The sequence below is a fragment of the Delphinapterus leucas genome, chromosome 1, assembly GCF_059928025.1.
Source record: "Delphinapterus leucas isolate spDelLeu-1000000601 "Yukka" chromosome 1, BTC_Dleu_Yukka2, whole genome shotgun sequence".
In the NCBI taxonomy this organism is placed as follows: Eukaryota; Metazoa; Chordata; class Mammalia; order Artiodactyla; family Monodontidae; genus Delphinapterus; species Delphinapterus leucas.
The window spans coordinates 39,096,718-39,124,399 of NC_143129.1; the positions used below are offsets into that span (position 1 = coordinate 39,096,718).

A 27,682-nucleotide genomic window follows, 5' to 3' on the forward strand; every position below is an offset into this window, starting at 1 on the left:
TGTCCACCACAACGCTGCTATCAAGCCTAAATTCAAGGGAAATAGGCCTTAGAAAAAGCACTAAACCGACCTATTTCACAAACAGAGGTACGCAATGGGACGATCTGGCTCTTAAAGCCGACTCAGAAAACGAAGTCGCGATGGCCAAGCGCTGTGCACCGCCTCCCGGCAGCCGAGGCACAACCGAAGCCGCTAGGCTCCTCCTCCAGCCTCCCTTCAGGTGGCGCTGTAGGACCAACCCATGTTCCAAAATGCAGTCGCCGCAGTTGCTACAAAGCACCGAGATAAGCGGAGCCCGCGGCTAGAGAGGTATTTCCCAGGAACCTCCCAGGTCGCCCCGCGAGCACCATGCACTTCCGCTTCCGGCTCTTTATTCCGGAAGTTGCTTTTTGAGGTAGTGTGCGGGATAGTGTGGTCTTTGTGAGCTTCCACCATGGCGTACCGGGGCCAGGGCCAGAAGGTGCAGAAGGTGATGGTGCAGCCAATCGTATCCTACTCGGGATGTGAGAAGGAGGAGGTTTGGGCCAGGAAATGGGGGGCGAAGGAGCAGACGGAGCAGGCCAGAGGGAGCGGAGTCCGGCCCCTCATCCCATGAGCCCCTGGGGCGGCCGAGACTGGGAGAAAGCGCGGGTAGTTGAAGAAGCAATTACAGGTGGGAGGTGGGCTTGGCAGACCCCTGCGGTGGGAAATGCAAGAATGGCGGGGGTGAGCCGTTGGAAGACAACCTTAGTTAAGTACTCAGTGAAAGCGGGAGTTATCGGTCTCGTGCCTGAGGAAGATGTCGGCGCCGAAGAAACTCCCGGAGAATGAGAGTGGGAGGGGATTCGTTTACAGTGTTTAGGGAGCCCCAAATGGGTGCCTAGTTGGGCACTTTGCATAGGCACAGACGTCGCGTTCAGAAAAGTGAGATGGGGGTAGGATTGACCAGTTCCAGGAAGCAGAGTCTATGCTATGCGTGTATTTTTTCCTTAACTACTGCTGCAGAATCTCATCTTCAGATACTTGCAAAATGTAAGTTGTTTGTTGTTAACTGTTTTATAATTACTTTTTAAGTTAAAGGTGAATTTATTTGGCTGTTTGTTTCATCCTGTCTGATCATTGTTCTAGAGTTAAATGTAGATGAAACTGGAGATTGTGAGGGTATTTGAGGGGAAGGAGTGCTGGGAAAGCTCTAATGTGGTAAAATGGTGTGTAACCATGCCAACTCCAAGCATGCAAAGAATTGTGTCGTAATTACTCTACAAGACCAAAATTACTAATTTCAAAAAGTAATTATTGGTTGACATGACAGTGGTAATTGGGTACTTTTGTTGCAGTGGGTATGGCCAGAACATTGGAACCTTTCCCCCTTCCCTTTAGGATGAGACACTGGAAGAAAAATTCAGTCGGCTTTAAACTAGGTCATAAAGTGTTGTGTTTATCACTTTGCGGGGTGGGAGACACATATATATAGAAAAGACACAAAAAAAGGAAGACAGGAAGGATAGGTTCAGAGGATTTAGTGGCAGCCTTCTTTCCTTTGAGAGGATTTTTAGCAACTCAAAATTTGACTTGACAAGGCGGAGTATTTAAGTTATCTCTGAAAGAAAATGTGGCTCCTGTTGTTCTGACAAACTTTAGTGTGTGACAACACAATCGAAAAACAGATTAATTTCAAGCTCTTGTAATTTTTAATCACAGGAATTGAGGGTCCCCCTCCTATTAGGTGTGAGATATGGAGAACTGAGTACCTAGAGAAAACTGTCTTGGAGCTGGATTTTGCTATAGCAGATAAGAAAGAAGCCCTTTTAAATGCTATCCTGTCACAAATTTTCACTTTAAATGTATAGAGACTAGAAGCAGTGGAAATATGATTGAGTTCTAAGTTCACAGGAAAATTATTAACTTAGTTCCAATTTAGCATTTATTAAGTGAGAATGTTTCTTGATAAGTAACTAGTCTTGGCTTTTATTTGTTAAGGTTTTCTTAGGAGCCATGGTGGTCTGTTGTTTGACCAAAGTGGTTGGATTTTATTTACTTATTTCTTAACATTTCTATTTTTGTTGATTATTTCAGAGATCTCGGATTCAGGTGTGGCTTTATGAGCAAGTGAATATGCGGATAGAGGGCTGTATTATTGTGAGTACCCAAGATATTTTATCTCAGAGCAGTTTGTTTATAGAAAAAGACTTACCAAAAGATAGCCAGCAGAGCAATATACAAAAAGTCAAAGACCCAACCCACGGAAAGTTCTTCAGGACCCACTATCCTTGTCTCATTGTTCTGCTTGATAGGGATTATGTAATTCATAAAAGAGAGGGAAAATTACTAGAAAATTATTTAAACAACAGTATTAGTCCTTAAAGGAGGGGTCAAAAGAAATAAAATGGGGCCGGGGAGATGGGATTAATGGAGTATTAGTTCTGGGTTAGGTGATACCTGAATAGAACTGGGTGGGGTTAGTTAAATAAGATGTCCACGATGGCAGAATAGCCTAAATAATGTTTTTAAAAAGGAAGATATGGATGGAAGTGTTATGCTACGACTCTGGTATTTCTTTTAGACAGTGTAGATTCCATCAATAATCTCCCCTTCCCTGTTTACTAGTTAGAAAACAAGCACAGTGGTTGGTGGTGGTAGTGTCTTGTGGGGAACATGGGAAGAGTTAATTCATATATGTACACACACTATATTGAGCATGTTATAAAAGATAAGGGAAATGGCTCTTTGGCATAGTTAATGAAATCTTAAGTCCCAAGGGTTCCAGAAGTAATCTGAAGTATATTCCGTCTTCCTTTATTTAAAAAGAGGCTTAGGGAGTTTCCTGGTGGCCTAGTGGTTAGGGTTCTGAGCTTTCACTGCCATGGCCCGGGTTCAGTCCCTGGTTGGGGAATTGAGATCCTGCAAGCTGTGCAGCATGGCCAAAAAAAAAACACAAGGCTTAGGACGGGGAGGTGGTGTTTCAGCTAAAAGATCAGTGGAGAGGTGAGTTTCTGAAGTTAGCATCTCTATATATAGCCATTTTCATTTAGAATGGTTTGGATATGATCTTACGTGAAGATGACAGTCAATTGGCTTATTTTTCTAGGGTTTTGATGAGTATATGAACCTCGTATTAGATGATGCAGAAGAGATTCATTCTAAAACAAAGTCAAGAAAACAACTGGGTAAGACTATAGATGGCCTTAAAGAATTGTAGAAATTTTTATTCACTTACAGAATTGAATTGCAACTCATTTCATGTTTAAATTTAGTTTGCATTTGAGAAGTTATTATTTGGGAGAGAAATATACTCTTGAAATCATCCTTTGCCACTTATTCTTTACCCCATTCCATTTTTGCTTTTGTCTCTCCACTCAGAGAGCTCTCACAAAGGTTACCAAAGACTAATGGTGTTAAATCGAATGGTCCTCATTTTATTGCGCTCTAAGCAGCATTTGGCTCTGTGATACTATAGTCAGGTTTTTTCTTTTCATTACTAGTTGTTCCTTTTTCAGACTTTTATATATTCATTCTTTAGGACCCAGCCATTAACTGTTTGAGTTGCTCAAGTCTTGGTTCTACGTCCTCCTGTCACTCAGTATTATTTTCCTAGGCACTCAAGACTGCACCTTAAATTACATTTATATGTTGACTTCCAAATTTACATTTGTAGCTCTAGACCTCTCTGAGCCTATTCAACATTTCTACTTGGATGTCTCAAAGGCTCCTCAAAGTTAGCATATCAGAAATCAAACTCAGTTCCAACCCCTCACACACTGTTTAGAGCAATTTTAGTGTTCCCTGCCATACTGAATGGCACCAGTTCTATTCAGTTTGCTAATAAATTTCTCTGCAACTACCTCAGCTCCCTCCAGTTTGCTCTGCAGGCTCCTGTCATCTTTTATTTAAAACACCAATCTGAACTTGTTATCTCTTTGCTAGAAAGCCTTCAATGGCTTCTTATTGCTCATAGGATAAGGAAATCTTTAATGTATCCTTCACGGCCTTACCTCCCTCTGCTCATTTTGTATCACTTTGCACTTCATATTCTGAGCTTCACCCACACTTCTTTCAATTCTTGGAATCTGTACATTTGTCCCATCATAAATCTTTGTATATGCTGTTACCTGTTTCTTGGGACTCAGACCAAATGTCACTTCCTGCCAGGGTTTGGTTTGGTTTTGCTTGGGGTGGGGATTGATGGAGGGTGTGCTGTGCTGAGTTTGTAGTAAAATATTCATTACTGGGATTATTAATGTCTCTGCCACTGGACCACATGCTCCATTAGTGCATGAGTCCTGTCTTTTTTGCTCCCTAATATGCTCAGTGCCTAACTCAGTGCATGCCACGTAGTAGAAATTTTAAAATATTTGAACAGTGAAGGCAATTTCTTAACCCACGTTCTTTAGGATTCATGGCTTCATCAAGACCTACTGAATCATTTCTGTTAAAACTCCATTAACCTGAGGTTTATTTAGACATTTTGTCCTTAATTGTTTAATGCCCCACTTCAGAGCTCACTAGTATTTTTATCAGTGGTGGGTTTCAGGTGCCTCTTTCTTCCAGTCCTTGAGGATTCTCTTGAGCCTATACTAGCTCTGTGGAAAGTAGATTCTAGGGAGTGGTATAATGTTTTGCTTTGCTTTTTCCTGCTTAGGCTATTTTTCGAATTTAAACATGTCTTGCCAGGAAGGCCAAGCTAACCTTATTGATGTTATTTATAAATTATTTGCAAAATGTTGATTTCCCATGGTAATATCCACCCTGTAGAACAGATTAATATTACCTGTTGTAGAAGCCTGGGAAAGTGAAACAATTTAATTGCTATTGGTGTTGATTAGCATTTCTCAAACTGTTTTACTGAACACCAGTGTTCCTGAAGATATTTATAGATATTTCTCAGGAAAAAAGTATTCTCTGCTCAAATAAGTTTAGAAAATGTTAGGTAAAACTTAAACAAGTTTGTGTACCACAGGATGAAATCTATTAAGAATTGTAGAAGAGATATGGGAACATATGTATATGTATAACTGATTCACTTTGTTATAAAGCAGAAACCAACACACCATTGTAAAGCAATTATACTCCAATAAAGATGTTAAAAAAAAAAAAACTGTAAGAAAGGGATTATAGTAAATATGCTGCATTTCCTAAAAAAAACCAATTTCTCAACTTCTACAAACTCGGAGCATTAGGAAATGTTGGGGTAGTTGACTTAGTCTACAGAAACTACTTTTTATAAAATAACATTTCTCTACCTTCATTAGGTTATTGTTGGAAAAGTGCACATGGTCTGATATGCACAGCCTTTCAATATATGAATATTGGAAAATGTCACATACCTTCTCAAGAGAGAAAGCATTTTCAGAATCACTCAAGAATGATATGAAATTCTGAGGCTAAAAGGTGGTTACAAAGTAGTCTGAGTGGCTATTAATAGCTTTTTTTTTTTTTAATTTTGTGTTGCAGGTCGGATCATGCTAAAAGGAGATAACATTACTCTGCTCCAAAGTGTCTCCAACTAGAAATGATCAATGAAGTGAGAAATTGTTCAGAAGGCAATACAGTTTTTTTTAGGTGTGCTTTGTTAGAAGTGTAGTTCCAAAGCATTTATTCATATTGTTTTGCTCACCTTTATGTTATTACCAGATGACAATAAATGCTGTGGGATTGTTTTTATTAAAATATTTACATTGTTTTCTTTTATCCAGTTGTAGAGAGTTTTTACACAATGGCACCATTAGCTGTTAGTATTTATTTTAAGGTTTTCTGAAGATGGCACTTGTCCTGGGCATTTGCTTTTCACAGAACTGGGATCTGTAGATTCTTAAGGCAAAGAGTAGGAATTCTGCCTGACATGTAATCTTCTGACACTGGGTGGTGGAGAAGGGGAGTGTTCACAAAAGTAAAGATTATGGTGCTAATATCATCAGTTCTAATTCTGAATGCTGGGACACAAGGGTTTCTAACCACAGTAGGTTGGGGACATTATAGTAGCTCAGTTTTTGCTTAGCACTCTCTTAGAGTTATTGTGTAAGGCCTTTGTGAATTCTTTTATCACTAAGATCAGAATGTGAGAAGTATTTGGATATAGGCAAAGAATGAAAGTTTGTTAAAAAGGAGCTCTGTTAAGAGTTAACTGGAGGGAGACTGTGAGATTGGTAACCAGAAAAAGACCCACAGGCAACACTGGTAAGTTGTTGTTAGGCAGAACAATAGTATGTTAGTTGGGGAAACACCTCTCCTATTCTTATCTCCAAGAATTTTGGTTCCTCCTCCAGTAATTGCTTATTTCCTAATTAAATTATGTGGTCAGTTCTCTCTTGCCCCAATATTTCAAGGTTGTTCTAGTTAGAATTCTGTTAAATGGTTATAGAGCATCTGCTATTAGTTGAATATATACAGTGAAACAGACTGACAAACATAGCTTCAATACCACATGCTAAGTGTTATTTAAGTTGAATCTTGAAAGATGAATAAGGCCTACCTTAAATTCTGGTAATGGGCAGTATTATTAAGGGTAGGTAAGGAAGAATCAGAAAGTCCAGTTCCTGCTTTTCCAAGTGCCTCTGAGGGAGATACAGAACTTTCCTTTTTTTTTTTTTTTTGCTGTACGCGGGCCTCTCACTGTTGTGGCCTCTCCCGTTGCGGAGCACAGGCTCCGGATGCGCAGGCTCAGCGGCCATGGCTCACGGGCACAGCTGCTCCGTGGCATGTGGGATCTTCCCGGACCGGAGCACGAACCCGTGTCCCCTGCATTGGCAGGCGGACTCAACCACTGCGCCACCAGGGAAGCCCAGAACTTTTCTTTAAACTGAGTAAAAGAATCACTTCATGAGACAGAGGAGATTTGTCGGTAAGTCTAGAAATCAGTCTAGCTTAGAACTTGGCATTCTAGCTGTTCCACTCCATTTGAACTTGTGCCTTTTTGGTCATATTTTGAAATAAAGGGCTGCTTTAGCTCTTTTAACATATTTGAGTTTGAAATTCAATTGAACCTGCTACAGCATGCAAAGAAAACATTGGGCAGCAGAGGGGGTTGCAGTCCTGAGACTGCTTCAGCCTTTCTGGTGCAAAGCTTTTTGAGAGCAGAGCAAAGACCTCCCTGCAGCTTTCTTGGCACCAAAATAGCTGGGAAGCAGGATAAAAACTGGAGCAGTATAATCCCTAAGAAAACCTGCTGGCTGCTTTTTCCAGTTCCCTGTATGGCCTTTCTGACCTGGCTGCCCTGTGTAAGCAAAGCTGTGCCTGCTGTGGCTTATCCTGAATGGATCAAGACATGGAAAGGTCTATTTTTGACAGAGCAAGTGGTGATAGTGAGAAATAAGGTACAGTGAACTCTTAAAATTGAGCTCTGTATTTAGAAATCTCTGCTTGCTTTCCTGCTGTACTGGAGCCTGTGGTGTTTACTTTTTAAGTTGTACTTTTCCACAATCTGGAGATCTTCTTCCAACCAGAATTTGTATTACAGAGGGAGTTGCTGTCTGCTTCATTAAGGTTATTAAAACATGCTGCTGGGAAGCTGCTCTTGTTGACAGCCCTTGGTATGTGAGCGGTTATTTTTCTGGAATGGCTGTTGGTTTCCGAAGGGGGTTTGCTAACCACCCACGAACTCTCTTGTAACATTATTGAAGTGAGGGGTGGGAGGAGAATCAGGCTCTGAAAAAGTAAGTGCTGATTTGGGCCTGGTGTTCTATTAGTAGTAAGTAGGGAGAAAGAAGGATAAGAATAGTTTGAAAATGCTAGAATTTTGTATATGCAGGCACCAAATATTATTGTATCACATTTGTCAATTTCAAGACTAGAGAGTGGATCTCTGTCTAATTTGGATTAAGGCATTATTAGCCAGGAAGTGTCACGGGCATTTTCTGGGGAAAACCTAATAGCACCATCTCATGTTAACTGGATGACACAGGATCTTTTCCCTAATTAATTATTTGTATTAGAACTGATCATAACCACATACTCGTGGCATGCTTTTTTGAGGGGATGCTTGGTAAAACTTAAGGTGGCATGAGAACTTAAGTCTGTTACTACTTAGAATTTAATTTTAATTTAAAAGTTATATCCAGTGGAATTTTTAAATATTAAAAGCATTAACTTAATACATGTTTATGATCAAATGTAAACTATACAGAAATATACAGAGCAGAAAACAAAAGTCCCTCCTTTTCCCATCAGTGTTCTCCATAAATAACCACTGTTAACAGTTAGGTGCTTTCTGAACTCTTTACAGATATGTATAGCTTGGTTTGATTCTCGTTTTGGTATTACTTTAAAATTTCTTTTAGGTAAAATTTTTAATTTTGGTAAAATACCCGTAATATTTACTATCTTAACCATCTTGTTTACTTATTTTATTTTTTTTGGCTGTGCTTCGTGGCTTGCGGGATCTCAGTTCCCCAACCAGGGAACCTCTGCCCCCTGAAATGGAAGCGTGGAGTCCTAAACACTGGACCACCAGGGAAGTCCCTATCTTCATTTTAAAGTGTACAGCTCAGTAGTGTTAAGTATATTCACATTGTTATGCAACCAATCTTTAGAACTTTTTTATCTTGCAAAAAACAAACTGTACCTATTAAACAACAACTTAACCATCCCTCCCCTCAGCCCCTGGATTTGATTTTTTGTTTCTGAGTTTGATTAGGCACCGCATATAAGTCGAATCATACAATATTTGTCTTTTTGTGACTGACTTATTTCACTTAGCATAATGTCCTCAAATTTCATCCATGTTGTAGAATGTGTCAGGATTTCCTTCCTTTCTAAGGCTGAATAACATTGCATGTATATATATCACATTTTGTTTATACATTTAACTGCCGATAGACATTTGGGTTGCTTCCACTTTTTGACTTTTGTAAATAATGCTGCTGTGAATCTTCGAGACCCTGCTTTCAGTTCTTTTGAGTATGTTCTCTGAAGATTTTTGAGTAACCATCATACTGTTTTCCACAGCGGCTTCACCATTTTACTTTCTCATCAACAGTGCATAAAGGTTACAGTTTCTTCACATCCTTGGCAAAACAACTTTTTTTTTTTTAAGAGAAGTCTGTGACTTTATTGGCCGAGCAGGCTACTTGAAGGGGGTGAGGCCAGAGGAGTGGCCCCAGTGCCAACCTGGCTGTGTAGGTGATTGAGAACTCAGGCTTGATTCCACCTGGTTGAAGGCCTTGACCTTGTAGACGCCCACCATGCTGCCCACCATCTCAGGCAGGATGATGATGTCCTGCAGGTGCGTCTTTACCACCTTAGGCGGCTCCTTGGGCAGTGCCTCCTTCTTGGCCTTGCACTGGCGCTTTAGCAGGGTGTGCTTCCTTGGCAGTCCTGGTTCAGCAGTAGCTGGGTGCTGTACAGCTGTACCAGCTGCTTGTAGGTCACGTCCTACAAGGTCCATGCTGCTGTAGGTGAAATTGCCGAAGGTCTGCTGCTTCTGCTCCATTTCTGCCATCTTGTCGATTCTTCGGAGAGGTAAAACTTCTGTTTTTGATAGCAGTCATCCTGATGGTTGTGAGGTTGTGGTTTTGATTTGTATTTCCATAATGATTAGTGATGTTGAGCATCTTTTCATATGTTATTGGTCATTAGCTTGTCTTCTTTGGAGAAATGTCTATTCAAGTCCTCTGCCTATTTTTAAACAGTTCTTTTCTGTTGTTAATTTGAAGGAATTCTTTACATATTCTGGCTTAAATAAATGATTTGCAAATATTTTCTCCCATTCTGTGGGTTGCCTTTTCATTCTGTTCATTGTCTTTTGATACACGGAATTTTTAAATTATGATGTAATCCAGTTTATCTGTTTCTGCTTTTGTTGCCTTTTTTTTTGGCCTTGCTGCAACTTGTGGGATCTTAGTTCCCTGACCAGGGATGGAACCCAGGCCCTTGGCAGAGAAAGTGCAGAGTCCTAACCACTGGACTGCCAGGAATCCCCTGCTGCCTTTTTAGTGTCATAGGTATTTTTATTTATTTCTGCACACATACTCTTTGCAGTTCTGCTGTTATCAACAAAACTTGCACATAGTTCCATGTTGAACAGCTATGATGTATTCCATTATATATGAGTCTCTCAATTTAAGTAATCACACCCTATTGATGGGTATTTTAGGCTGTTTCTCATTTTTTACCATTAAAAAAAATTTTGTAATGAACGTCTTCATGCCTGTTTTTGTCCACTTAACATTTTCTGAGATGAATTCTTAGAAGTGGAATTGCTAGATCAAAGGATATACACATTAAAAAAAAATTCTATAGGTACTTCTAAATTGCCTTCCAAAGTACATGTGAGAAAATTGTTTTCTTCATACTAGGCAACCATTAGGCAGCAGCTTTAATGAAACTCACAGGCTTATTGTGAGGATACTATGAAATAATAATTGCCAACATCCTAAGGATGCCAGAATAGAAAAATGGAAAAAATTTGGCCTTTGATGACTTTTGAACCACTGAATTAACTCTGGAACTTCCCTACCACCTAACTTGTTATGTGATAGAAGAAAATTCCTGGTTGGATGTTCTGTTACTTACAACTAAAGCATTGTAACTGAGAACAGTGTCAGAATGGGGCCACTTGTCTTCAGTACCTCTTAAGCTTGGGAAGGGATTAGTTGTTTAATGAAGATTCGTTAAATGCCATAGTTAAGAAAGTTGGCGATTGAAGTGATAATCTTGGACTGTATGAGGGAATACAAATGAAGTGATGTGACTGATTTTATTCAATAAAACAGTAAACTTCCTTAGTTAGGAAAATAATTCCTGAGAAAGGTGATCTTGGATCATCATTCTATGTCCATAGAAATTGCTGTCTCTGGAGTATTAACAGATTAGCCTCATCCCCAGAGCCACCTGAGTTTGTGATGTTTTGCAGGGCTGGGAAATTGCAGAGAGGAACTAGGGAGAATAAACAAATGAGTGCCTCCTTTTGATGGGCTGTTACTAAACCAGAGGTGGTAGGAGTAGAGTGGGAAAGGGAGGATTTTCCCCAGAAAAGCATCTTTCTTTAGATCCTACACTTGATAAGGTACTCTGGGAAGTTGTTGTTTTTCACCAGTGTCAGTTTTTATTTGGATGTTATATGTTAGACATAGTGAAGAATATAAAATTTAGTCCCTGGGCTTCCCTGGTGGCACAGTGGTTAAGAATCCGCCTGCCAATGCAGGGGACATGAGTTCCAGCCTTGGTCCAGGAAGACCCCACATGCCACGGAGTAACTAAGCCCGTTGTGCCACAATTACTGAGCCTGTGCTCTAGAGCCCATGCTCCGTAATGAGAGAAGCCACCACAGTGAGAAGCCTGCGCACTGCAACGAAGAGTGGCCCCTGCTCACAGCAACGAAGACCCAACTCAGCCATAAATAAATAAATAAACTTACTAAAAAAAAAAAAAAAGTTTAGTCCTTGTCTTTGGGGAATTGGGAAAGCAGCGAGGTACAGAGGGAAAGATGACCTTGGTAGTCCGCATACTCGGGTTTAAACGACAACTTTAGAATTATCCAAACCTCTTAACCTCAGTTTCATAGGGCTGGTGGAATAATTTCATGAGATAATACATGTAAAGTACCTATCAGGCCTCGGGAATGCTCAAGAAGTATTATTTGTCTTGTTACAAATGAGGATAGATCTGTCATTTAAAAGATTTATTTAGGAATGTGTGGGGAAAAGGTAAACTTGTTCCACATAGAACGAGACAGATCACAACTTCGTGAATCTGTTTTGTTTTTCATGGTTCAGTTTACTGAGGCATAATTTACAGATACTGAAAGTCACACTTCACACGTGTGCACTTTGATGACATTTGACAAATGTATAGTCATGTAACCTCTGCCACAGTCAAAACATAACATTGATATTTCCATGATCCAAAATGGTTTCCTCAGGCTCTTCACAGTCAATCCACTTCATTCACCCTAGCTCCTTGGCAACTACTGATCTGATTTCTGACTTTACAGTTTTGCCTTTTCCAGAATGTCATATAAGTGGAATCATACAATGTATGGCCTTTTGTGTCTGGCTTCCTTCATATAATGCTTTTGAGATTCATACATGTTTCTTGTATCAGTGGTTTTTCCCTTTTTATTGCTAAGTATTCCATTGTATGGATATACTACAATTTGTTCATCCATTACCTAGTTAATGGACATTTGGGTTGTTTCCAGTTTTTGGCAGGGGAGTGGTGTGACAGTCAAATGATAAGTGTATGTTTAACAAGAGACTGTGAGACTTTTGAAAATGGCTATACCATTTTGCATTCCCATTAGCAATGTATGTGAGTTCCAGTTGCTCTGCATCCTCACCAGCAATTGGTATTGTCAGATTTTATTTTCTCCATTCTAATAGGTATATAATGGTATCTCATTGTTTTAATTTGCATTTTCCTAATATTGAATAATTGTGAGTACTGCAGTCATTCTTTGGTATCCTTGGGGGATTGGTTTGCGGGTGGCTGCCCCCACCTCCTCCCACAGGATACCAAAATCTGCAGACGCTTAAGTCCCTCATATAAAGTGGCGTAGTATTTGCATATAACCTATGCACATCCTCCCCATATACTTTGTCATCTCTGGATTACTTATAATACCTAATACAGTGTAAATAGTTGTAAATACAATGTAAATGCTATGCAAATAGTTTCTGGTGTGGAGGCAAATTCAAGTTTTGCATTTTGGAACTTATGTAATTTTATTTTTCTGAAAATTTTTGTTCTGCAGATGTGGAACCCTCAGATGCAGAGGAGGGCCGACTGTCTTTTCATGTGCTTATTTGCCTTCTGTATCTATGATGAAGTGTCTCTTCAAACCTTTTGCTGTTTTAAAAATTGGGCTGTTTTCCTCTTTTAGTGTTGGAGAGTTCTTTATATATTCTGCACAAAAAATTCCTTATCAGAGAGGGGTTTTACAAATATTTCTTCCCAGTCTGTGGCTATCTTTTCATTTCTCTGCAATGTCTTAACACAAATTTTTCATTTTTTCAATTTTCAAGGTTTTCCTTTATCAAAACAAATTTTTTTATGGTTTATGCTTTTTGTGTCATAAGGATTCTCTGCCAAACCAATGGTGACAAAGATTTTTCTGATGCTTTTTTCTAGAGATCTTAGGTGCACCTTTAGATCTATGATGCATTTTGTGTTAATTTTATAATACAGTGTGAGGTATAGATTGAGTTCATTTTTTTGGCAGATGGATGACCAATATTCCAGGACCATTTGTTCAAAAGACTGTCATTTTCCATTGATTTACTTTAGCACCTTTGTTGAAAATCAGTTGACCGTATGTGTGGGTCACTTTTTCGGGGCTCTTTTGTTCCATTGCTCTGTAGGTCTGTATTTTAACCAATACCACATTGACTTCACTATTATAGCTTTATAATAAGCTTTGAAATCAGGTGGTGGGAATCAGCCAGCTTTGTTCTTTTAAAGTAGTTTGTTCCAGGGCCTTAGCTTTTCCATATAGATTCAGAATCAGCTTGTCGATTTCTGCAAAAAGTCTGCTGGGATTTTGGTTGAGATTACTTGATGATGTAAATAGTTTTGGGGAGAATTGACATCTTACTATCATCTTCCATTGATGAACATGATATCTCTCCACTTATTTAGGTTTTCTTTTATTTCTCTCATCAGTGTTCTGCAGTTTTCAGCATAAAATTCTTGCACACATTTTGTTAGATTTATCCTTTCCTAAATATTTCATGTTTTTTGATGCTATTATAAAATACAGCTGAGTTTTATAAGTTGACCTTGTATCCTGTGACCCTTCTAAACTCAATTATTAATACTAGTCTCTTTTTTGTGGATTGCTTGGGATTTTCTATATACATTATCATTTTGCCTGCAAATAAAAATGCAAGAAATAAAAATTCAAAGAAAAAGTTTTATTCCTTCCTTTCCAGACTAAGCCTTTTATTTCTTTTTCTTGCCTTTTTTCAATGGCTAGGGCCATTCTAGTATGAGTGGTAGGAGTAGACATCTTTGTCTTGTTCCTGATCTTAGCAAGAAAGTATACCATTAATGAAAAAACATGCTATCAAGTATGATACAGTTGTAGGTTTTTGGTACATGTCCCTTTAGTTGGTTAAGTTCCCTCCAAATCTAATTTGCTTAGCGTTTTTTATCATGAATATGTGTTGAATTTTGTCACCACTTTTTTCTGCACCTATTGGGATGATCACATGGTTTTTCTGTTATTGTCTGATAAGGCAAATTGCATTAACTGGTTTTCTCTTTTTTTTTAATTATTTATTTATTTTCGGCTGTATCAGGTCTTATTTGTGGCACGCGGGATCTTTCGTTGCAGTGCTCAGGCTCTTTGTTGCAGTGCACAGGCTTCTCTCTAGTTGTGATGCGCAGGCTCAGTAGTTGCAGCGTGTGGGCTTAGTTGCCCCGCTGCATGTGGGATCTTAGTTCCCCGACCAGGGATTGAACCTGAGTCCCCTGCACTGGAAGGTGGATTCTTAACCACTGGACCACCAGGGAAGTTCCTGCATTAACTGGTTTTCAATGTTAATGTTGAACTAACCTTGCATTTCCGAGATAAACACCACTTAGTCATGGTGTATTATCTATTTTATATATTGTTAAATTCAGTTTACTTATTTGTTTAAGGTTTTTTGTGTCTGTGCTTATAAGGGATGTTGATCTGTAGTTTTTTGTGGTGTTTTTATCTGGTTTTAGCATCAGGGTAATAGTTTCAAAAAGTTGGGAAGTGTTTCCTCATCTTTTATTTTCTGGAAGAGTTGTATGGGATTCATATCATTACATCCTTAAATGTTTGGTATATTTTTACCTATGAAGCCACCTGAGCTGGAAGGTTTCTGTAACTTTGCCCCCAGTTTGGAAATCTTTATCATGTGACCTATCCTAAGGAATTTACAGACTTGCTTAGGGCACTCTTACACATATAATCAACAGAGAAAATAGTACAAGGCACTATATAAATACTAAAGATTAACTGGCATAATAAAATAGAACAAAATAATGCCATTTGCAGTCACATGGATGGACCTAGAGATTGTCATATTGAGTGAAGTAAGTCAGACAAAGACAATATGACAATGACAATATGACAGTGATATCCTATATCATATGATACTGCTTATATGTGGCATCTAAAAAAATTCTACAAATGAACCTATTTACAAAACAAACTGAGTCACAGATGTAGAAAACAAACTTATGGTTTCCAAGGGGGAAAGGGGAGGGAGGGATAAATTCGGAGATTGGGATTGACATATACACACTACTATGTATAAAATAGATAACTAATAAGAACCTACTGTATAGCGTAGGGAACTCTATTCAATGCTCTGTAATGACCTATATGGGAATAGAATCTAAAAAAGAGTGGATATATGTACTGATATATGTATAACTGACATACTTTGCTGTACAGCAGAAACTAACACAGCATTGTAAATCAACTATACTCCAATAAAAAAAAAAGAAAAAAAGATTCACTGGCATAAATGCGGAGGGTGGTCTGGGGCACACCATGAAAAAGAAAGACATCATCTGTGTAATGGAAGTTGAAGTCCTTAGCCTGACTTTCAATGCTTTCTACAGTCTATCTATCTCTCAGGACTTCGCCTTATCCCCCAGGACTCCTAGGACGCCTCTGTATTCAAAACCAATAACTCATTGTCCCCTAAGTTCACCTATCTCTACAGCTTGTTTTTGTGATAGAAGGTTTTTACTACTAATTCAATTACTTTAATAGATCTAGGACTATTCAGTTTATCTACATTTATTGAGTGAGTTTTGAGAGGAAACTTTTTATAAAGGAATTTGTCCATTTTATGTAAACTATCAAACTGGCATAAAGTTATTCATAATGTTTCTTATTTTATTTTAATGCCTGTATGATCAGTAGAGATACCTTTTCTTTAATTCCTAATATTGGTATGATCAATAGAGATACCTTTTCTTTAATTCCTAATATTGGTAATTTGTGTCGAAGTTTTTCCCTTGGTCAGAAATTTATCATTTTTATTGAACTTCTTAAAGAAACAGGTTTTCATTTCATTAATCTGTAATGTTTTACTATTTTCAGTTTCATCAATTTCTGCTTTTTATTTTCTTTTGTCTGCTTGCTTTTGGGTTTAATTTGATATTTTCTAGTTTTTTAAGGTGGAAGTTTAGATTATTGATATAAAAATATTGGTTACTTTTTTTTTTTTTCTTTTGTGGCACACGGGCCTCTCACTGTTGTGGCCTCTCCCGTTGTGGAGCACAGGCTCCAGACACACAGGCTCAGCGGCCATGGCTTATGGGCCCAGCCGCTCTGCAGCATGTGGGATCTTCCCAGACCCGGGCATGTCCCCTGCATCGGCAGGTGGACTCTCAACCACTGAGCCACTAGGGAAGCCCGGTTACATTTTTAATATAAGCATTTCATCATGTCTCAGAAATTTTGATATATTGCATTTTTATTAAGCTCAAAATCTTTTCAGTTTCCTTTTTAAATTCCTTTTTGATACATGAGTTATTTAGAAGTGTGTTGTTCAATTTCCAAATATTTGGGGATTTTCCAGTTATTTTTCTGTTATCGATTTCTAGTGTATTTCTGTGTGTACAGATAATACACTTTATATAATTTTAGTTATTTTAAGTTTGTTAAGTTTGTTTGGTAGCCCACATGATCTGTCTTGGTGACTATTCCACATGCACTTATAAAGTATGTGTGTTCTAGGGACTTCGCTGGCGGTCCAGTGGTTAAGACTCCACACTCCCAATGCAGGGGACATGGATTCAGTCCCTGGTCGGGGAACTAAGATCCTGCATGCCTCATGGCACGGCCAAAAAAAAATAAAATAAAAAATTTAAAAATGAAAAAAAGAACAAAAAACTTAAAAATAAATCTGCCATCTAGTGGGAGACAGAGCTTCATAAGTCTTTTGCATTTCTGTGTGTCTTGCAAGCAAGGTACTGACTGCCCTTTGTTTCTGACTGTCTTTTTTCAAGGATGTTTATTTAGCAAACAGACTTGGAAGATAGTATCTTTCTAGAGCAAGGAGCAGGCCTGCTTACTGCCCACATAAAAAATTTAGTTCTCCAAGTTCACGGTTTTTCTGAACCTGACAAAGCACTATATGTCAGTGTCATGTGGCCCTAGTTGCATTGCTCTGTGCTAATTGAGATTTGGGGAACCAGTAGAAAAAACAAAAACTGATACTCTGGGTATTTCCATTGATAGGAATAATAAGCTGCCCTTCTGTAACTCAGATGCCTCATGTCTTCTGCCAGCATCCATGAAACTGTGACAGGCCAACCTGTTGGCTTGCAAGTAGGGTAAAATTTTAGATACTTCACAGTTCTTGAATCCATCTTTCTTGTTTTTTATTAGTCCCATTTCTTCTTTTTTTTTTTTTTTTTTTGCGGTACGCGGGCCTCTCACTGTTGTGGCCTCTCCCGTTGCGGAGCACAGGCTCCGGACGTGCAGGCTTAGCGGCCATGGCTCACGGGCCCAGCCGCTCCGCGGCATGTGGGATCTTCCCGGACCGGAGCACGAACCCATGTCCCCTGCATCGGCAGGTGGACACTCAACCACTGCGCCACCAGGGAAGCCCTTTATCTATTTTTCTGTCTTTTGGATTGTTTTTATTATGATTCCATTTTATTTGTCTATTGGCTTGTTAGCTATACCTCATTTAAGAAGTTTTTTACATGATTCCCCTAGGGATTACAATATACATATTTGACTTATTATAGTTTACCTTCAATAGTATTTTACTGCTTCATGTATGGTGTTAGAACCTTATTCCTCACATTGTTCATACTCTTTTGTCATACTTTTAGATGTGTTATAAATTCCTCAATACATTGTTGCTATCTTTGCTTTAGATAGTAACAAGATTCACATATACCTACCTGAATATCTGGTTGGGAAGTCCCATCTTTTCTGTCTTATCAGTTTTTAACTTTTGGATTGGGAATAATTTTTCAGGTCATTTTTCTTTTTAAGAGACGTGAGGGTTTGTTTGTTTTTTTTTTTACCAGGTGGATCTTTTCTTGGCTTCAGCTTGAGATCTTTTCATACGTAACCTTCCCACCTCCTCTTAGAGGAAACCTGAGTGCTGAATCCACTTCTGTATAGGCTCCCTTTTAAAGTGTTGGCTAGTGTTGAGTGTCAAGGAATTAGCAGCAGGAAAGGCTGGAGGGAAGGTCAATAAGGGCATTTCCTTTTCTCTTCTTAATTTCCTTCAGACAGCTAAAGAAATGAAAAGGTACTTTCTGCTGCAGTCTTTTTACCTTGTTTCAACTCTAGAGGGTTCCTTTTTCTATAGATTCCATTGTTAAAAACAGTTTGTTATGGCATTCAAGGATTTTTAAATTATCACCCATAATCATGGTTCCTTGTAATAGCTGTTTCCTCCTGTCCTTCAGGCTTTGTGCATAACATTCCACTGAGTTGACAAATCATAATTTATGAAATATTTCTTTATGTAGTTTCAGCTTTTTCATTACTATAAATTATGCCACAGTGAACATCCTTTTGCATCTCTTTTGCACTTCATGAGGTATATTTCCATGAGTGGGTTTGTGTATTTAAAAACTACCAGCATTTATATAGGTAAATATATATATTTACCTATATAAATATATTTTTATATATTTATTATGTATTACAAAAGTAGGTTAGAAAGAGGAAGAAACCTGGAAAATACATACCCTGGGGTTTGGGGATCTTATAACTTTGCCTAGAGAAAAGAAGGTGAAGAAATTGTATAGACTTGTTGAAGACAGGCTGTTGCAAGGAAATTTTCAAAAATTTGGTTATGGATCTCTACTGTTCTTTTTCCAGACGTTAGTATTTGAGGTTTCAATACCTCTTGATTGGTTTAAAAAATTTTTTTTATTGTGTGAAATACATATAAAATTTCTATATTAACCATTTTTAAGTGTACAGGTCAATATTTAATATCACCATCCATCTTCATAACTCTTCATCTTGTTAAACTAAAACCCTATGCTCATAACTCCCACAATCCTCTCATCTCCCCCACCCTGCCACCAACCCCTGGCAATCACAATTCTACTTTTTTTTTTTTTTTTTTGTGGTACGCAGCCCTCTCACTGTTGTGGCCTCTCCCGCTGCGGAGCAGAGGCTCCAGACTTGCAGGCTCAGTGGCCATGGCTCACGGGCCCAGCCACTCCGCAGCACATGGGATCTTCCCGGACCGGGGCACGAACCCGTGTGCCCTGCATCGGCAGGCGGACTCTCAACCACTGCACCACCAGGGAAGCCCCCGCAATTCTACTTTTTGTGTCTATGATTTAAGTACCTCATTTAAGTGGAATCATACAGTATTTGTCTTTTTATAACTGGCTATTTCACTTAGCATAATGTCCTCAAGGTTTATCCATGTTGTAGTATATGTTAAAATTTCTTTCCTTAAAGGCTAAAGAACATTCCATTGCATATATATATATATCTCACATTTTGCTTATCCATTCAGCCATCAACAGACACTTGGGTTGCTTCCATGTTTTAGCTATTGTAAATAAAGTTCTGAACGTGGGTGTACATATATCTCTTGGAGACCCTGATTTCAATTCTTTTGAGTGTATATCCTCAGAAGTGGAATTGCTGGGTCATATGGTAAATCTGTCTTTGATTTTTTGAGGAACCACCATATTGTTTTTCACAGCAACCCTACCATTTTACGTTCTCACCAACAGCATGCAACAGTTCCAGATTCTCCACATCCTCACCAACATCTGTTGTTTTGTTTTTTTGATAGTAGCCGTCCTAATGGGTGTGAGGTGGTATCTCATTGTGTTTTGTTTTTTTTTTTAAATGTTTATTGTGGAAAATACATTTAACATGATATCTACCCTTTAACAAAATTGTAAGTGTACAATACTTTTTCCTTCTTTTTATCCTGCATGTATGTTAAATTTTATAGAGTGCTTTCATTAATGATTATATGAATTTTCTATCTTACAATACTGCAATAATTTACATTAATTGACATAGTGGTTTTGATTTACATTTCCCTAATGATTATTGATGCTTAGCATCTTTTCATTTGCTTATCTGTCATTTGTGTATCTTTGGAGAAATATCTATTCAAGTGTTTGCCCATTTTTTAATCAAGTTGCTTTTTGAGTTTTAGGGATTCTCTATATATTCTAGATATTAATCCCTTATCACATATATGATTGGCAAATATTTTCTCCCATTCTGTGGGTTGCCTTTTTACTCTGGATGGTGTCTTTCAGTGCAGAGAATGTTTAAATTTTCACGAAGTCCAGTTTGCCTATTTTTTTCTTTTGTTGCCTGTGTCTTTCATGTCATATCCAGGAAATTATTGCCAAATTCAGTGTTGTGTAGCTTTTATTCTGTGTTTTTTCCTGAGTTTTATGGTTTTAGGTCCTACATTTAAGCCTTTGATTCATTGTATATGGTATTGGATAGGGTTTAACTTCATTTTCTTTTGCATGTGAATATCCAGTTTTCCCAGCACCACTTGTTGAAGACTGTCCTTTCTCTATTGCATGGTTGTGGCACCCTTGTCAAAAATAATTTCACCATGTGAAGATTTATTTCTGGGCTCTCTCTATTCTATTGGTCTATATATCTGTCTTTATTCCAGTACCACACTATTTGGAGCTTTGTAGTATGTTTTGAAATCAGGAAGTGAGTCTTTCAGCTTTATTCTTCCTTTTCAAGATTGTTTTGGTTATTCAGAGTCCTTGGTTTTAGGATGGGTTTTGGTTTTTTTTTCTATTCCTGGAAAAAGTATCAGGATTTTGATAAGAAATACATTACGTTTGTTAGGAATCTGTAGATCACTTTGGGTAGTCTTGACATCTGTGGGATAGTACTGACAATAGTAAGTCTTCCAATAAATGAACATGGGATATTTCCATTTTTTAATGTCTTCTTTAATTTCTCTCAGCAATGATTTGTAGTTTTCATTGTATAAGTGTTTCAACTCCTTAGATAAGTTCATTCCTAAGTATTTTATACTTTCTGATGTTATTGTAAATGGAATTGTTTTTGTAATTTCCTTTTCAGATTGTTTATTATTGGTGATTATTAGTGATAGAAATATAACTGATTTTTGTATGTTGACTTTATATTCTGTTACTTTGCTGAATTAACATTTTAGTGTCACAATTTTTTGTAGACTAGGGTTTTCTCTATCAAAGATCATATCTGTAAACGATGATAATTTTACTTCTTCTTTTCCATATTAGATGCCTTTTATTTCTCTTTCTTGTCTAATTGCTCTAGTTAGAACTATCAGTACTAAGTTGAATAAAAGTGAGGAAGGTTGACATCCTTGCCTTATACCTGATCTTAGAGGAAAGGCTTTCACATTTTTTTTAATTGAGGTATATTGGCTTACAATATTATATAAGTTTCAGGTGCACAGCACAGTGATTCACAATTTTTAAAGGTTATACTCCATTTATAGTTATTATAAAATATTGGCTGTATTCCTTGTGCTATACAATATATATTGTAACTTATTTATTTGATACATAATAGTTTGTACCTCTTAATCCCCTACCTCTATCCTGTCCCTCCCCTCTTCCCTCTCACCACTGGTAACCACTAGTTTGTTCTCTGTATCTGTGAGTCTGTTTCTTTTTTGTTATATTCACTAGTTGGCTTTACATTTTAGATTCTACATGTAAGTAATATACAGTATTTGTCTTTCTGTGTCTGACTTATTTCACTTAGCATAATTCTCTCCAAGTCCATCCATGTTGTTGCATATGGCAAAATTTTATTCTTTTTTATGGCTGAACTGTATTCCTTTGTGTGTGTGTGTGTGTGTGTATTGCACCTTCCTTATCTATTCATCTGCTAATGGACACTTATTTTGCTTCTATATCTTGGCTATTGCAAATAATGCTGCTATGAACATTGGGGTGCATATATCTTCGAATTAGTGTTTTCATTTTCTTCAGATGTATACCCTGTAGTGGAATTGCTGGATCATATGGTAGTTCTATTTTTAGTTTCCCTTTTAATTAATTAGTTTTAAAATTTTTATTGAGGTATAGTTGATTTACAATGTTGTGTTAACTTCTGGTGTACAACAAAGTGATTCAGTTATTCATATATATTATTTTCCATTATGGTTTATTACAGGATATTGAATGTAGTTCCCTGTGCTATACCATAGAACCTTGTTGTTTATCTATTTTATATATAGTAGTTTGTACCTGCTAATCCCAAACTCCTAATTTATCCCTCCCCCACCCTCTTTCCCCTTTGGTAACCATAAATTTGTTTTCTATGTCTGTGAGTTATTTCTAGTTTTGTTTTGTTTTTCCAGTACGCGGGCCTCTCACTGTTGTGGCCTCTCCCATTGCGGAGCACAGGCTCCGGACACGCAGGCTCAGCAGCCATGGCTCACGGGCCCAGCCGCTCCGCGGCATGTGGGATCTTCCCAGACCTGGGGCACAAACCTGTGTCCCCTGCATCGGCAGGCAGACTCTCAACCATTGCGCCACCAGGGAAGCCCTATTTCTAGTTTTTTTGAGGAACTTCCATAACTGTTTTCCACAGTGGCTGCACCAATTTATATTCCCACCAACATTGTACAAGGATTCCATTTTCTCCACATCCTCACCAACTCTTATTATTTATGGTCTTTTTGATGATAGCCATTCTAACAGGTGTGAGGTGATATTGGTAATACCTCATTGTGGGTTTTTTTTTTAAATATTTATTTATTTAGGCTGTGCTGGGTCTTAGTTGTAGCATGTTTAGTTGTGGCATGTGGGATCTTTAGTTGCGGCATGCAGGCTATTAGTTGTGGCATGCAGGCTTCTTAGTTGCAGCACACGGGCTCTTACTTGTGGTGTGCAGCCTTCTTAGTTGCAGCATGCGAACTTGTAGTTGCGGCATGCATGTGGGATCTAGTTCCCCAACCAGGAATCGAACCTGGGCCCCCTGCGTTGGGAGTGCAGATTATTCTTACCCACTGGACCACCAGGAAAGTTACTCATTGTGGTTTTGATTTGCATTTCTCTGACGATTAGCAATGCTGAGCACCTTTTCATGTGCCTGTTAGCCATCTCTATGTCCTCTTTGGAAAAACGTCTATTCAGGTCTTCTGCTCATTTTTTAATTGGGTTGTTTGTTTTTTTGATGTTGAGTTGTCTGAGCTATTTATATATTTTGGATATGAACCCCTTATTGGTCATATCATTTGCAAATACTTTCTCCCATTCAGTAGGTTGTTTTTTGTTTTGTTGATGGTTTCTTTTGCTGTGCAAAAGCTCTTAATTAGGCATTTGTTTATTTTTGCTTTTGTTTCCTTTTCTGCCTTAAGAGACAGGTCCAAAAAAATATCGCTATGATTTATGTCAAAGAGTGTTGTGTCTATGTTTTCTTCTAGGAGTTTTATGGTTTCCAGTCTTACATTTAGGTCTTTAATCCATTTTGAAACTTTGAGTATGATGTTTGCTGTGAGTTTTTCAGGTGTGGTTCTTATCTTTCTAAATCTATTGAGACTTAATTCGAGGTCTAACGTGTAGTCTACCTTGTAAAATGGCCCTTGTGCACTTGAGAAGAATGTGTATGCTAGTTGTTGGGTAGAGTGTTCTGTATATGTCTTAGATCTAATTGGTTCATTGTGTTGTTTAAGTCCTCTGTTTTCTAATTTATCTTCTGTCTGATTGTTCTATTCATTATTGAGAGTGGAGTTTTCAAGTCTCCAACTATTATAGTAGAGCTGTCTATTTTTCCCTTCAATTCTGTTTTTGCTTCATATATTTTGCTCGTATGTTATTAGGTGCCTAAATGTTCATAATTATTATGAACTGTAGTGTGCCTTTTATTAATATATGATCTCTCCCTTCTCTCTTATAATCTTTTTTGGTTTAAAGTCTATTTATCTGATATTAATATAGCTAATCCTGCTCTCTTTTCATTACTATTTGCATAGAATATCTCTTTCCATCCTTGTACTTTCAATAAATTTGTGTTTTGGGATCTAAAGTGAGTCTTTTGCAGGCAACATATATTTTGGATCATGTATTTTTATGCATTCTGCCAATCTTTGTCTTTTAACTGGAAAGTTTAATCCATTTACATTTAAAGTAATTACTGGTAATAAGGGACTTGCCTCTGCCATTTTGCTATTTGTTTTTATGAGTTATAATTTTTTTCCCCCCTAATTTCCTGCAGTCCTGTTTAGTTGATTTTTTAGTAGTAAAAATTTTAAATTCCATTCTCACTTTCTTTTGTGTATATTCTATTGGTATCTTCTTTCTGGTTACCATGGGTATTACATTTAACATTCAATAGTTGCAACATTCTAAGTTGAATTTATACCAGATTAATTTCAATAATATACAAAAACTCTGCTCCTTTATAGCTCTGTCCCCCTGGTTTCAGTTGTCAATTCACAGAATTGAATCTTTTAAACACTGTATGCCCCAAAACATAAAATAATAATTCTTTTTAATGCATCAGTTTCTTAAATTTTGTGGAAAGCAACATGTGGAGTTACTAACCAAAATTACAATAATCCTATTGTTTTGTGTGTGTGTGTGTGTGTGTATTTTTTTTTTTTTTTTTTTCGGCCACACCGTGTGGCCTGTGGGATCCTAGTTCCCCGACCAGGGATTGAACCTGGGCCCTCAGCAGCAGAAGTGCAGAGTCTTAACCATTGAACCACCAGGGAATTCCCCTAGACTAATAATTTTTTTAAAAATACATTAGTCTCTTAAATCATATAGAAAAAAAGTGGAGATAGAGACTGTTTTTAAAATAATTCTAGCTTTCATAATTACTTGTGTACATTTACCTTTGTTGAGATCTTTATTTCTTCATTTTTTTTTTTATTGGAGTATAGTTGCTTTACAATGTTGTGTTAGTTTCTGCTGTACAGCAAAGTGAATCAGCCACACATATACATATCTCCCCTCTTCCATGGATTTCCTTCCCATTTAGGTCACAGAGCATTGAGTAGAGTTCCCCATGCTATACAGTGTGTTCTCATTAGTCCTTCATATTGTTTTCAGTTACTGTCTAGTGTCCTTTCATTTCACCCTTGAGCATTTCTTGCAAGGCAGGCTTAGTGGTAATAAACTTTTTCAGCTTTTGTTTATCTGAGAATGTCTTAATTTCTCCCTCAGTCTTGAAGGATAGTTTTGTGAGATATAGGATTATCAGTTGAAAGTTTTTTTCTTTTAACACTTTGAATGTATCAGCTGCACTGCTTTCTGGCTTCTGGAGTTTCTGATAAGAAATCTGATTGTCTTATTGAGGATCTCTTGTATGTGACAAGTCACTTTTCTCTTGCTGCTTTCAAGATTCTTTATCTTTGGTTTTCGAACATTTTATTATAAGTGGGTCTCTTTGCATTCATCTTGGAGTTTGTTGAGCTTCTTGGATGTTTATTTTCATGTCTTTCATCAAATTTGGTAAGTTTTCAGCCATCTTTTCTTTAAATATTCTCTCTGCCCCTTTCTCTCTTCTCCTTCTGGGATTCCCACAGTGTATATTTTGGTCCACTTGATGGTGTGCCACAGGTTCCTTAGCTCTGTTTACTTTACTTCCATCTTTTTTCTTTATTTTCTTCAGACTCAATAATTCCTATTGTCCTATCTTCTTCAGGTTTCCCTGTTCTTTCTTCTGGCAGCTCAATTCTGCCTTTGAATCCCTCTACTGAATTTTTCTTTTCAATTATACTTTTTTTTGGCTGTGTTGGGTCTTCGTTGCTGCACATGGGCTTTCTCTAGTTGTGGCGAGCAGGGGCTACTCTTTGTTGCAGTGTGTGCAGGCTTCATTGCGGTGGCTTCTCTTGTTGCAGAGCATGGGCTCCAGGCATATGGGCTTCAGTAGTTGCGGCATGGGCTCTAGAGCGCAGGCTCAGTAGTTGTGGCACATGGGCTTAGTTGCTCTGTGGCATGTGGGATCTTCCTAGACCAGGGATCAAACCCATGTCCCCTGCATTGGCAGGAGGATTCTTAACCACTGCGCCACCAGGGAAGTCCCTCAGTTATACTTTTTAGCTCCAGAATTTTTTTAGTTTCTTTTTAGATTTCCTATATCACTTTCTTGACTTTCTCCACATCTTCCTTAGTTTTTGAGCATTGTTAAGATGATATGTTAGACTTTGTCTAGCAGATCTGCAATCAGGTCTTTCTCAGGGACAGTTTCTATTGATTTAGCTTTTTCCTTTGAATGGGCAATATTTTCCTGTTTCTTTGTGTGTCTTGTGATTTTTTTGCTGAAAACTGGACATTTGAATCTAATAATGTTATCTCTGGAAATCAGATTCTCCCCCTTACCTGAAGTTTTTTGTTATTATTATTATTATTTTATTGTTATGGGTTGTCTCTGTACCAAGGATCAGCTGGAGGTTTAAACTTAAGGTCTTCTCAGCTCTTTTTTGAGCCTGAGCACTTTCTAATTTTCCCCATATATGTAGTTGGTTTTGAATGTCACAGTCTTTTGATGTCTGGCTGCCAACATGGGAAAAAAGAGAAAAATGAAAGGGAGGGAGAAAAGGGCACTGGCACTTTAAATCCCCTGTAAGCTCACTTCAGCTGTAGGGGAAGTGGCTTGCAACAATGGGTGGAGGTGCAACAACAATGGCACCTCCTCTTTGCACCTCTGTGATCAGAAGCAGCCATCACCAATTAGAATACAACTTTCCAGTATTTGGAGAACAGGGTCCTTTTTACCCATCCTGGGTGTGTGCAATCTGCTCCAGGAACATATACACAGCTGCCTGCCATGTGGATGGGGATGGGGAATAGTACTGTGCTAAGAGCTTAAACTGACCAAAATTAACCATAGTTTACCTTCCATATAGAAAACACACATGAAACTAATATAATTTTTTAACATCTTTATTGGAATATAATTGCTTTACAATGTTGTGTTAGTTTCTGCTCTTTAACAAAGTGAATCAGCTCTATGCATACATATATCCCCATATCCCCTCCCTCTTGTGTCTCCCTCCCACCCTCCTTATCCCATCCCTCTAGGTGGTCACAAAGCACCAAGCTGATTTCCCTGTGCTATGCAGCTGCTTCCCACTAGCTATCTATTTTACATTTGGTAGTGTATATGTGTCAATATTACTCTCTCACTTCGTCCCAGCTTACCCTTCCCCCTCCCCGTGTCCTCAAGTCCATACTCTATGTCTATGTGTTTATTCCTGTCCTGCCCCTACGTTCATCAGAACCTTTTTTTTTTTTTAGATTCCATATATATGTGTTAGTATACGGTATTTGTTTTTCTCTTTCTGACTTATTTCACTCTGTATGACATACTCTAGGTCCATCCACCTCACTACCAATAACTCAATTTTGTTTCTTTTTATGGCTGAGTAATATTCCATTGTACATATGTGCCACATCTTCTTTATCCATTCATCTGTCAGTGGACACTTAGGTTGCATCCATGTCCTGGCTATTGTAAATAGTGCTGCAGTGAACACTGTGGTACATGACTCTTTTTGTGTTTCTCAGGGTATATGCCCAGTAGTGGGATAGCTGGATCATATAGTAATTCTATTTTTAGTTTTTTAAGCAACCTCCATACTGTTCTCCTTAGTGGCTGTATCAATTTACATTCCCACCAAGAGTGCAAGAGCGCTCCCTTTTCTCCACACCCTCTCCAGCAATGATTGTTTGTTGATTTTTTGATGAGGGCCATTCTGACCGGTGTGAGGTGGTACCTCATTGTGGTTTTGATTTGCATTTCTCTAATGATTAGTGATGTTGAGCATCTATTCATGTGTTTGTTGGCAAT

The 27,682-nt window shown here is 38.0% G+C and overlaps 1 protein-coding gene, 1 non-coding gene and 1 pseudogene across 3 annotated transcripts; 1 reads left to right on the forward strand and 2 right to left on the reverse strand.

Moving 5' to 3' along the window:
- Positions 1-353: 353 nt before the first annotated feature.
- SNRPE (small nuclear ribonucleoprotein polypeptide E) lies at positions 354-27,131 on the forward strand. Of its 2 annotated transcripts, none has more exons than XM_089908301.1 (5): positions 354-487; positions 985-1,011; positions 2,056-2,118; positions 3,068-3,146; positions 8,360-27,131. In XM_089908301.1, exons 1-5 carry the CDS (start codon positions 434-436, stop codon positions 8,446-8,448), a joined length of 312 nt encoding a protein of 103 aa, XP_089764427.1. In that variant the 5' UTR covers positions 354-433; the 3' UTR covers positions 8,449-27,131. The 2 variants fall into 2 exon arrangements, with proteins under 2 accessions (XP_089764427.1, XP_022449430.1); XM_022593722.2 differs by lacking the exon at positions 8,360-27,131 and adding an exon at positions 5,431-5,646.
- LOC149750477 (small ribosomal subunit protein uS19 pseudogene) lies at positions 8,358-9,771 on the reverse strand (annotated as a pseudogene).
- Positions 24,527-24,599, reverse strand: TRNAK-UUU (transfer RNA lysine (anticodon UUU)). Its single transcript has one exon. It is a non-coding gene; the product is annotated as a tRNA-Arg (tRNA).
- Positions 27,132-27,682: the final 551 nt, after the last annotated feature.